At 35.2% G+C, this 12,127-nt stretch overlaps 1 protein-coding gene across 1 annotated transcript; it reads right to left on the reverse strand.

Annotated features, from left to right (window-relative positions):
• Window positions 1-2,047: 2,047 nt before the first annotated feature.
• On the reverse strand, window positions 2,048-5,444 carry LOC590003 (mid1-interacting protein 1A). The gene has a single exon (XM_003727970.3). The coding sequence runs from the start codon at window positions 4,984-4,986 to the stop codon at window positions 4,408-4,410; it is 579 nt and encodes a 192-aa protein (XP_003728018.1). The 5' UTR covers window positions 4,987-5,444; the 3' UTR covers window positions 2,048-4,407.
• Window positions 5,445-12,127: the final 6,683 nt, after the last annotated feature.

Here is a 12,127-nt window from a genome sequence, read left to right on the forward strand (position 1 = left end):
AACGTATAAGTTTACTCTTACTCATGTATTATACATTTGTTTCTATATTTTGTATATTGTTTGCATACCTTACGTTTTATATAATTATCCATATTTGTTGTATAACTGATTTGTTTGATTGCAGAAAATAAAGTCTTTGAAATGAAAAAAAATGAAAATGAAAATGGTATTTTCTATCCCTTTTCAAAGAATAGCAATGTTTTAAACATTCTAAAGATGCAGCACGCGTTAATCTGCACCGCCCCCCCCCCTCCCCTCTCTGTTCCCCATACCCCGTAGACATGGTACGACTCCCGATTTCCAAGAAATTACACGAAATCGATTAGTCAATCTGAGAAAATGACAATGATTCGCGTCTTCCAGGCAGTTCGAAGATCGTGAGCACCGTCTTTATATTTCACCAGAACAGTACTGAAGAAAATAATATAGGCCTTTGGTTTTGAAAACAATACATTTTCCTTTAGTAAATGATTATATTGATTATTTCCCGTTTATTGGTTTCCTGTGTTTAAAACCAAACCGATGTCTTTTTAGAAGAGACTTCCCGGATCAATTTGTTATACAACAGAGGATCATTGACCTATTTTAGTCGATAACAACGGTAGTAGACTTCCACGCACGCACGCACGTGGGCGTGAAAGGGGGTTGGGTCATCATTACGTAATCATTTGTTTGTTGGACAGTAAACCCGTGGTCCATCACCATCTGTACTTAGAATTTGAGCAATAGGTTTCGAAATGTACTATTGGTATGTAAAATTGTTCTTTTGAATTAGGTAGCGTATAGTACAGGTCGTATTTAGCAGTTAGGGGGTTTATCATTTCATATCGCGAATTATTGCTCATGATGCACGCCTAGGCCACCCACATCCTCGCAATTTATCTCATTTATGGTTTCCGTCATCTGCATCGTATTCTGTTTCAAATGTTAATTATGGTACTTTTTCAAACAATGTTAAACGGAACGTTTTTTTGACGGATTATTTGAGGCTTTTCGATTGATAAGGATATTGTCATCATTATAGTTTAGCTAGTCTCGGTCTTATCGACTAACCTTTTTCTGAGATCAGTAATTTAGCCATGATTTTGTATTGTCCTCTCTCCCTAAGCGGTTCCCTAGTTTCTTCCTCCTTTGTCTCTCACATTCGCTTTCTCCCAAATTATATCCTCCCCCCCCCCCCCGCACCTCTCTCTTTCTCTCTCGTCATTTTTTTAAAAACTCTTTCTCAAGGATTATTCATCTTCTCTCTCCTCTAATACCATCCCCTTCTTTCGCCTCTCCACAATCAGGGGATAATCCTCCTTCTTTCAATCATTTACTTCGACGTGCATACCCTATTACATCATCGCGACATCGCTTCCAGTATCTTATAAAAACTGCTATTAAAATGACTCTTCTCGTGTCAAAAAAAATTCTCTTCTTTTCTGTTTTGGGGGAGTGGAAAGTTACACATTCAATCAAACCGCGGACCATTAAACCGCAATTCGCAATCATACTTCGGAATACAAAAGCGAACGAAGAAAACGTGATTATAAATCGGTTCGGATGAATAGGTTTTCAACCGTGCATTTGCCTTTTTTCGTTGGCAAAAGACTTTTTTGTAATGGTAAAACTGGTTCAAGGGAATTAGAGTCAAACGGCAATGCATGATGCAGTAAGTTTGTCCATGTGTAAGTCTATGGCCTTGAACTATAGTGTGTCATCTTTATGGGTCTTTTATTAATGATGAAATCTTTATTATTGATAAAATCTTGCACAATGTTGATATTATATGCTGCCCCCATAACTACATATTTCATGGACAATACCTAAGCATAAATTATGACCGTTTTATGATTTATTGGTATTAATATTATATTACTTTGATTACAAATTCATAGTCGGATCATTGAGGAATTTATGAACATGCTGTTAAAAAATTGCTTTGCCACAAATGCCACATTGCTCATGGTCATAAACTACCTATAAACATACACTTTACTTGTGGCATTATTTACGAAGGAAAGAAATGAGAAAAAAATCAAGAAATGAGAGAAGATTCTTGTCATTCAGATATAAAGCACATTTTTATTAATTTCATCGTTTTCTTTTTTCTCGCATTGAACATGTAAATTGTAATACGAGTTGCAATATCTTATAACTTATATACAACGAAAGTCCATTTCTCTTCTCAAACTAAAATTAGATGCTTTTTTCATTCATAAATCATAGTGTATCATACGAAGTTGGAACGAAAATTCCACAAAGAATCATGTACGCAAATTCAATTTGTACAATCATTAGCAACCTTTTTTCTTACTTTGAAAGATTCAACATAGAAACATGATCGCATTCAATGGGTTTTCGAAATATACAATGAATTATCACAAACGGAAAGTTCTGTCTTTCCGTCTATAAATAGAGACCCTGTATTTCAAAGTTGTATAGATAACGAATAGAACAGATTTATGATGATGATAATAACATTAGTAATAATATCATTAATAATAACAATTAAACTTTGTTTAGTGTTTACCTATCTTCCTGAGAGACTAGCCCAGCAGGCAGCGATTTTCAGGTACATGTACCCATTTACTTTTTGGTGGAGAGTGCCAAATGTGGAGTAGTGTCTTCCCCAAAGACGTTTTAGTGCCGGGCTCAGATTCGAACCCTCAACCCTTGGATGGGGAGTCGAGTGAATGAACCACTACACCACAAAACTTCACACTGGTGGTACCAAAATATAAATCGAATCTAATTATTACACATAATGATCAATTCTTCATTTGTTCTTAAAATCGTCCCACCCTCCCCCTCCTAAGGCCCAAAGGGAAATATTTATTTTTTAGAGAGGTAAGACCGAGCGTGTACCTCCGTAGGCCTACTAACATAATATTCAACATTACTGTCGTTGTCAAGACAACAGAACGATTTTCGCCGCATTTCTGGCAAGAACAAAATCAATTAAAATGTCAATTCTTTTCTTTGATATACAAGTGGAGGCGAAAATGCAATCAGTATCACACATAGTACTGAATTTGGAAGACATTTTTACTGTGCTCAAATTCATGAAAAATAGTTGCATCACCAAATTGCACCAACAGATCATCGTATGACTCAAAACTGAATCCAACCCCAAAAAGGGCGGGAAATTGATGCAATGTGTTTATAAACAAAAGACAAGTCGGCTTACATCCCGAATCCTCATCTCGTAGAATATTCAGTAGCGAGAAAACACTTCTTGTCAACAACGTCACCTTAGGAAAACCCCCTGGAAATATGTTAAAGAGCTGCGCATGCGCATCAATAGCTGGACGTCAAGTGCATATGGATGGATGGACATTATGAATGCATTGTTCGCAAATGAGTCAACACAAGCATGATACAAGTCATGTCTATGCACGTAAACAGATGCCTGGCATGCACTAGACGCGTGGTAGATGAACAATCGTCAGTATATTTCATAATTTGAGGTTTTTCGATCACTGGATTACCATTGCAACGATAATAAACCCAACGATTGGAGTTAACTAATAACTGTAAAGGGTAACATACTTCTTCAGTTTCATGTCACCAAACCAAACAATACTGAATAGATTCTAGACTCTACTACTTTTTGAAGAGAGCAACATCATGATTCTTAAAATAATTCATTTGATTTCATTTCATATCTATAATAGAAAAATTGCACTTTTGCACAAAAATATTTAATTTGTGCTTACTTTGGTTTTTGGTCAATGTTAAGATTTCCATACTAAACTTAGATTTTGTTACTCACATATTGTATGAATTGATATCAAAATATATCAAACACAGATAGTCTAGATCTATATTAGCCCTTCAAATGATGGTTGGATGAGAAACCAGAGAAATGGGAGGGAAACTGACCGACAGTTGGTATAACAATTAACAAATGATTGAGTAGCCCTTTCCTTCTTGTAGATAATTAAATCAAACTTCGTCAATAAGATAAACAGGGCATATTAACATTAAGTAAACATTCTCTTGCATTTGAAAACGTTCAACGTTTTCACCATAGTCTAGTCTAGACATAATAATATCGACATATTGTTGCAAATCTTGGGAAAGAATTACACAAAAAAGGCTACATCACCCAGTGTTAACTGATAGTGATAGTGATAATCATTTGAAAGCAAAATATCAAATATTTTATAGACATATTTTCAAAATATTATTTTTTCATACAGATCTACTGATTGTTTCATAGTTTGCATACCATCATCCTCGACAGATAGAGAATCTGCATCTTCACGGCACTTTCTTTTTGGATTGTGACTGCAACATAGGATAAGAACGATTTTACTCCTAGATCTAGACCTAATTCATTCATTCACTGTCACAGTTCGATAAGTTTCTGTGAGAGAAGTCTTTGAAATAAAGCAAGTTCATGCTTCATCTAGAGTCAGGCTATACGTGGAACGATTTCGGTTTCAAGCAGGATTGGTGATCTCCAGTTTCTTGTTGATAAATCGTCGTCAGATGCTTGGAAACGTCCGTGAGATGTGAGAGAATTGAGAAGAGTCCACGAAGGTGTTCCCTGAAGGCCCGGGCAGTCTCGGCCTGTAACCTGGCACTCTCCTCATCGAGGGTTTCGTCCTCCAGTTCACTCAGCTCACTCTCGTTCACCGGTCCACGAGCCAATTCCCTCTTCACCGCCTTCAACATCGAGTAATACGTGTGCAAGCTGACTTGGTCGTTGGATACCTCTTTCGTCGACGAGGGCAAGGCGCTGGTTGATGTTGGAATCACCGACATCGACGTGCGTGTCGAGTCGTCGTTGTCCATGAGCATCGACCCGCAGTTGTCCATATTGATGTCCATCAACCGGCTCGGGATCAACACAGTTTCGTCCATTTCGTTGACGGAGTCGATAAAGTTTTTCATGATGCCGAGAATAGACTGCGAAGGCGGTGCCTTCTCGTTGTCTCGTTGCTGAAGCTCCATCATCATACTGTGGCAGAGTGTTGTAAATTCAAAATCACTCATCAGACGCGACGGGGTATAGCTGGAATGCAATAGGAATTGAGAAGTTCCACACAAAAAAGGTTCTCCAGTTGATAATTCCTCAGATGTCAATGCTCGTCTTAGTTGGGCTAGATTCTGGATAATTCAATAGACCAAAGCTGAAAAGATAAATGATGTCAGGACAGTCTAGTCGATAGCTCAGCATGTTCAGCCTCCTTCGGATTTGATGAAGATTGCAAATGATATATCCAGCTCGAACTCCTGAGGTATATATTGCAGTTTTTCTGTGTACAACTGTGATTACCAGCAAAACAACCTTCCGGATAACTAACTTAGCTTAAGCTGGTATATAATAAAGATAACGTCGTGCTAACGATGCAGTGTTAACGAGTAGAGAAAACGAAACTACATGTGCACTTTTTGCATGAAGTCTGTAGCAAAATACATCTCCTTGGCCCTGGCTAGCTGCATAGATAATGAATGAACCATTGCAACACACACCCCCTACGCAAACCACAAAGCCCCGTGCGCATGCGTAACGTATGACGAAACAGGCGAGCCCCCAGATATGCTAATAAGCTGCGATCACGCTATGCGAATGAATCACTTGGGTTCGTCAACTCCATTGGCTCAATGCATATATCGACCCTTGCAATAACTAGACCAAGGGACCGCCTGAAAAAAATTCCATCTATTGAGAATAGCTTTCAGTCATTTTCATTATATTTGTCAAATATTCATCATTTATCTTAAAATAATGATAGAAGTATACAATCTCGTCATAATCCTTGATATTTTTCTCTATTATCTTAAGGATTTTTATAAAGAATGGCAAAATTTTGTGGAGAACGAATTGAATGTATTGATACGATCCTCTTCGTGGTGTTTTCGTGATCGGACAAAGTTTGTTGAACCTGTACTACACCTTTTCATCGAGCAGGGAGAGAGAGAAAGAGAGAGAGAGAGAGAGAGAGACGGACAGAAAGCTACAGACGGAGTGAGAGGGAGTAATTTTTTTAACATCATTTTAAGATGAAAATATGGGCATAATAATGAATTAGATGTATTTTCTGTATAATGCAATTTCGTGAATTAGCAGCAAATGTTAACAACCTAATATACAGCAATAAAATCTCCTAATATATTATATAGTAAAACAACCGAGTTTAGAAAAAAAAGAAGAAAAAAATGGCCCAATTTGAAAAACCCCATTATTTTGACATTGATAATGATCTTGCCTATAAAAACAAATTAATATGATGTTATTTCCCCTTTATTTTCAAACATTTATTCAGAACAAGCACACCTTCTCGATATTTTTTTCTAATGAAATGCAATAAAAACAGCAATCTTCCCAAGGTATGGATTCGCTCTAAAGATAAAGAAACAACTGACAGGCAGATGACTATTATAGGCCTACATACAAGTAGTATACAGGCATCACAATTCACAAGTATATTCCTCACAGTCCTCTCTCTGATAATACATTGTGACATTGAAAATAAAGTGCTCAACCATAGTTAAAAAAAAATAAATAGAGAAGATAACATGTTTAGAAATATCCAAATATGTTCGAATCATGCTGCATATCATACCAATACACCAATCGAAAAGCAAAACACATAGAAAATCAAAATAATGAAATTTCCCCATTTATGTAGAAACAAATAATGACAACACTTGCTTCTTCTTTTTTTGCATCACCACTTTTGTCTCATTTGATTTGAATGTTTTTCTTTCAATCAGATAACATAGTAGCTAGGTCGTCATCTTTATTTAATCGCTAAGTAAATATGTTCAAGTAAAGACTGTTTTCCCCCGGCCCCATAAGAAACGAGTATCGAGAGCTCCCTCCTTTCGTTTTCTTACAAGAAGTGAAATCACTCATCGAGCTCCAATCAGCTGACTAGGGTCGACAAACTTTGTCAAAAGGTAAACATGGCATGAGGTGAGCACGAGGTCGCCTGTTGCCGTCTAGCCAATCAGAATGCTCAGTCAGAGACACCGCCTCCAACTTAGATAATGCATATTCATAACGTGATCGACCAATCCGATCAGCTATAGCAACCAAGCCCATTTTTGTAACCAATCAGATGCCTGTAGCTCAATATCACCCTGGATGTTGTTGTTGTTGTTGTTGTTGGGTAATTGTTTATTGGCGTTCATTCAATGTTGAATATATACGCCATAATTATTTTTAATTTTATAAGGAAAATCAGTTATAAATAAGAAAACTGAGGATAAAGATTTGTAATGATGTAATTAAAAAGTAACGCAATTTTTTAGGAGTCTCTGGATGGTTTGCAACTTCGTGTTTCTGCTTTTTTTTTAAAGTTTAATCTGGTCAGCCCGGTTTCGATGGCATGGAAAACTAGCTTTGCCCGATGTGAAACAGGCTTCTCGGCTACTCGGCGTGCGTGCGCAGTGATCTTTTAATTTTATAACGCACGGTGCCTAGACCACTCAGAAACACAGAAACACTATAAATTGAGACACATCGTACAGGGGCGCTCCTGAAACCGAATTTCCAATCCATTCAAGTAAATTGATATACAAATCTTATCACATTATCACTATTTGTAAGCAAACATTTAAGTGGGCTCTTTGTTAGTATCAATGCATAAAAATAGAACAATTGAAAAATTAACGTCTTTATTTAATATTATATATGGCCTATATAGGCCTATATATTACATACCTACATACATTATATTTCTTTATTTATTCCTCCTTTTATTCTCTTTATGAGAATCTCCTAAAGAAGCGATAGGGGAAAGAAGTACTTTTGGCTTATTTTACTTTACTTGTAGGTAAACTTATTAGGTCTCTTGTTTTATTTGAAGCGACCTGTTCTATGGATATATAGTAGGATGGCATATTGAGCCTTCTGTGAAAACTTGAAAAGTATTCTTTTTGTTTCTTCTATTGTTTTGGTGTCTAAATCTGAGAAAAGCATTGCTCGTTCAATGATATACTTATTACAATAAAATATAAAATGTTCTTCTGTTTCACTGATGTTACAATAATCACAATATTCTGTTTCACTTAAACCCATTTTAGCCTTTTGTTGGTTCAGTTGAAGAACACCCATTCTCAATCTATGTAATGTTACTTCACTGTATCTGTTTACCTTGATTGATATACATGAATGATTCTCAAATCGTTTTAAAGGTGATTCTATCGTTTTCCATCTATCTTCCCCAATTTCTCGTACTCTTTTACTCAGTATTGATTTCAGTTCTTGTACATTAAGATCATTGTTAATTTCTATGTTTTTCTTTAATGCTCTCTTAGCAAAACTATCTACTACTTCATTCCCTACTAGTCCACAGTGAGATGGGATCCATTCTAGCGTTATGTTTATACCTCTATAATGAAGGTGTGTTATTTTTATCAGTATTTCTATTACGAAATTTTCTTTTATCTGCGATTCTATTGCATTTATTGTACTCAGAGAGTCTGAAAGAATAACTATACCAACATAAATATTCAAGTTTTCAATCCAATCTAATGCCATAATAATGGCTACTTGTTCTGCCCTGTATGACGATGTGTCATTGTGTAATCGTTTCTGTTCATGAATTTTCATCGCTGGTACGTAGAAGCCTGCTGCTGCGTTGCCTCTTTTAGGATCTTTAGATCCGTCTGTGTATATATGTAGGTGTGTTTTATATCTAGTGTTTATTACTTCTAAAGATTTGGCTTTTTGATAGTGTGGGTTGTCATTCTTGCTGATTAAAGTATGTAATTCAGTGGAGATGGTGGGTGGAATGTAATGCCATGGTGGAAATGGTATTGGTCTGTTTTCTTCAACTTCATCCGATTCTTGAACTATTTTCTCGTTTAGAATTCTAAAACCAAAGGGCTTTTTTCCTTTCTTTTTTTTAAGATTTTCATACTGCCAACAGTTGATTGTACATTTTCGGACTGGGTGTTCGGGAGTAGATTTCACTTTAAAATAATATCTATTCGTCAGCATTTTTCTCCTTATATCTAGTGGTTCTTCTCCTGTTTCTTTAAGCAGGGATTGTAATGAAGTTCCAATAGGGCCACCAGTTATAATTTTTAAAGCCTGATATTGTACTGAGTTCAACGTATTCTTTACTAAGTTTGAAGCTGAATCGTATGCTTCACATCCATAGTCAAATAGTGAACGTATTAATGCTTTATATACAATAAGCATAGAGTGGGAGTCATTTCCCCATGATATACCAGTTATTTTCTTCAAAATATTCAATTTTATTTTACATCTTTTTACTATATCCTGAATATGTGGTCTCCAACTTAATTTTTTATCAAACATTAAGCCTAGGAATTTGTGCTCCTGTACAAAAGGCAAGGGTACTCCTTCAAGATTCAGTTCACATTTTTTATTACTATTTGTAAATAGAAGCGAAACTGTTTTTTCATGAGATATTGAAATTCCCCAGTATTTAAACCATTCATTTAACCGATGTAGGTATGTTTGAACTTTGTCTTGAACAAACGTTTCATTTTTACCTGATTTCCATATAGCACAGTCATCTGCAAATAATGATAAATTCACTTCCTTTTCCAATGGTATATCATGCATCATAATGTTGAATAAAATTGGGCTAAGGGCACTTCCTTGTGGTAATCCATTGGCTAGGGTAGATATTTTAGATAATGTCTGTCCATTCCTCACTTGGAAGGTTCTTTTCTGTAGTAAGTTCTGAATAAATGTATACATGTTTCCTTTCACTCCTAATTTGAGTAATTTATATAATAAACCATTGTACCACAACTTATCGTATGCCTTTGTTACATCTATAAAGCAGACTAGAGTATGTTCATGGTTCCCTAAGCTTTGCTGAATACTATTTTCAAGTAGTATAATATTATCTGTAGAGCTTCTTCCTTTTCTGAATCCGCTCTGTATGCTCGGAAAAATACTTTTATTTTCTAAATACCAATCTAGTCTTCTATAAACCATCTTTTCCAATATCTTTATAAAGATGGGAGTTAATGTTATTGGTCTATACGATGATGGTTTTTGTGGATCTTTACCTGCTTTTAGTATCGGTATCAAGATTCCGTGTTTACACTGTTGGGGGATGTTTCCACTTTCCCAAATCTTATTCATAATTTTTAACATTTTATTTTTAATCTGTACTGGTAACTTCTTGTAGATTTCATATCCAATTTTATCTTTTCCTGGTGCTGTATCTTTTTGATTTTTCAGGACTTGATTGAATTCTTGCATAGTAAATTTTTGATTCAAAGACTGATTTCTACGTTGTTCTTGATCGTCATTTACATTTTCTTGCATAATATATTCTTTAACTATATTTTCGGCTTCATTGTTTATTATTGTACTCTCACTAATATTTTCAAAATGATTAGCCATCACATTTACAACCTCTTGAGGATTTATTATTTCTTTCTCTTCGTATATTATCGATTTAATGTTTTTATTTTTCTTATTAGTCTTACTATTTTCTATTTTACGTATCATATTCCAAATGTCTGTCATTGATGTGAAACGAGTCATTTCCTTACAATAGGTGATCCAATAGTCTCGTTTTGCTTGTCTTTTGATCTTTTGTGCTTCTGCTTTCTTTATCAGGTAATCTTCTACATACTCTCCAGTTTTTCTTTTCTCTGCTAGATATCTTAGGTGATTTCTTTCTTTTATACTTTGTGAACATTCCTTGTTCCACCAGGGAACAGGATTTTGTCTTCTTTTTGATTTCACTTTTCCTAGACGTATCATTATGTTATTCAAAGTTTCTACAAATATAATGTAAGCTTCTTCTACATTATGTTCGTCTATATTTATCATCTCTTCTTCACATGCTTGTTGGAATGTTTCCCAATTAATATTAGCAAGTGACCAATTTATTTCTTCCGGATCAATCTTTGGAAGATCATTTTGATTTCCTATTTCTATCAATATAGGAAAATGATCACTTCCTAAAGTGGTAGATTCTACGCTCCAAGAAATCTTATGGGAAATATTAGGAGATGAAAAGCATAAATCTAATGCTGAACGCTTTGTCGTTCTATGGTCAATTCTTGTACCTTCCCCAAGGTTACAAATCGTAAAATCATGTTTCAACATGTATTTTTCGATTATTTTTCCATTTCCGTCGGTCTTGTCACTACCCCATAAAGTATTATGTGCGTTAAAGTCTCCTAATATAATTTTTCTTTTAGCTTCTTTTGCATTTTTTGTTATATTATCCAATATCTGTGGTGTTATCTTTTTACATGGGTTATAAAAGTTCACCACTGTGTATATACATTGATTGAAATATATATTCACCGTTTGACATTCTATGTCTTCATGTTCTGTAACTTTGTTATGTCCTAACGAATTATGGAAGTATATAGCACATCCACCTCGTATGCCTGTTTTTCTATTTCTATAAACTCCTTCATAATTATTTATATCAAAATTTTCGTTTTCTAATAGCCAAGTTTCTTGCACGCAAATTAAATGAATTATTTCTTGTCTATTATTAATGTGAAGTCTCAGTTCGTCTCCGTGACCATTTATGCCCTGCGCATTCCATTGCAGTATATTTAGGGTCACGGAGGCGAACAGACTAAAATACCAGGTCAATAACATTTTGTTCATTTAACATTTCTTTAGTGAGATTGAAAAATTTGAGAGCTGCTCCTACAATCAGGCTTATTGGATTATCTTTCTTTTGATTAAAATTTGCAAGAATATATACAATAAATGAAATTATTTCTTCATTACTGGCATTGACAACGAAGTTTTTCTCATTTTTACAAACTTCTCCTCCTTCATGAACATACTGCGTGGTTCCAGAATAATCTTGGTGTGCAGTATTTTCTTTCGTATTTCTGTTTTGTTGTCTGCCTTCGCTTTGTTTTAGTTGTTTGGGATAAGTTTTAATTTCCTTCTCAGATTCTTTTATCTGGGGTGTTTGTTTGTTTATCTGTACCGGAAAGTCTACCGCTTGTCTTTCTTGTGAAAGAGGAGCGTGTTGGATTTGGTTTGTATCCATTGCTTGATCTTGATCATTCTTCCAAACTTTGGCAGCTTGAGCATAGCTTACTTTTTTTTTCTATTTTGATTCTTTGCACTTCTTTTGCTTTTTGGGCTTCTTGACATCCCAAATATGCCGCAGAGTGTTCGCCTCCACAATTAACACATTTTGGCGTTTCTTTG

This window comes from Strongylocentrotus purpuratus, unplaced genomic scaffold (genome assembly GCF_000002235.5).
Source record: "Strongylocentrotus purpuratus isolate Spur 01 unplaced genomic scaffold, Spur_5.0 spur5_scaffold_12, whole genome shotgun sequence".
Classification (NCBI taxonomy): Eukaryota; Metazoa; Echinodermata; class Echinoidea; order Camarodonta; family Strongylocentrotidae; genus Strongylocentrotus; species Strongylocentrotus purpuratus.

What these genes read in the sequence shown, in the direction of transcription:
- LOC590003 (XM_003727970.3), bottom strand. Translation starts at nt 4,986, where the DNA reads ATGAGTGATTTTGAATTTACAACACTCTGCCACAGTATGATGATGGAG.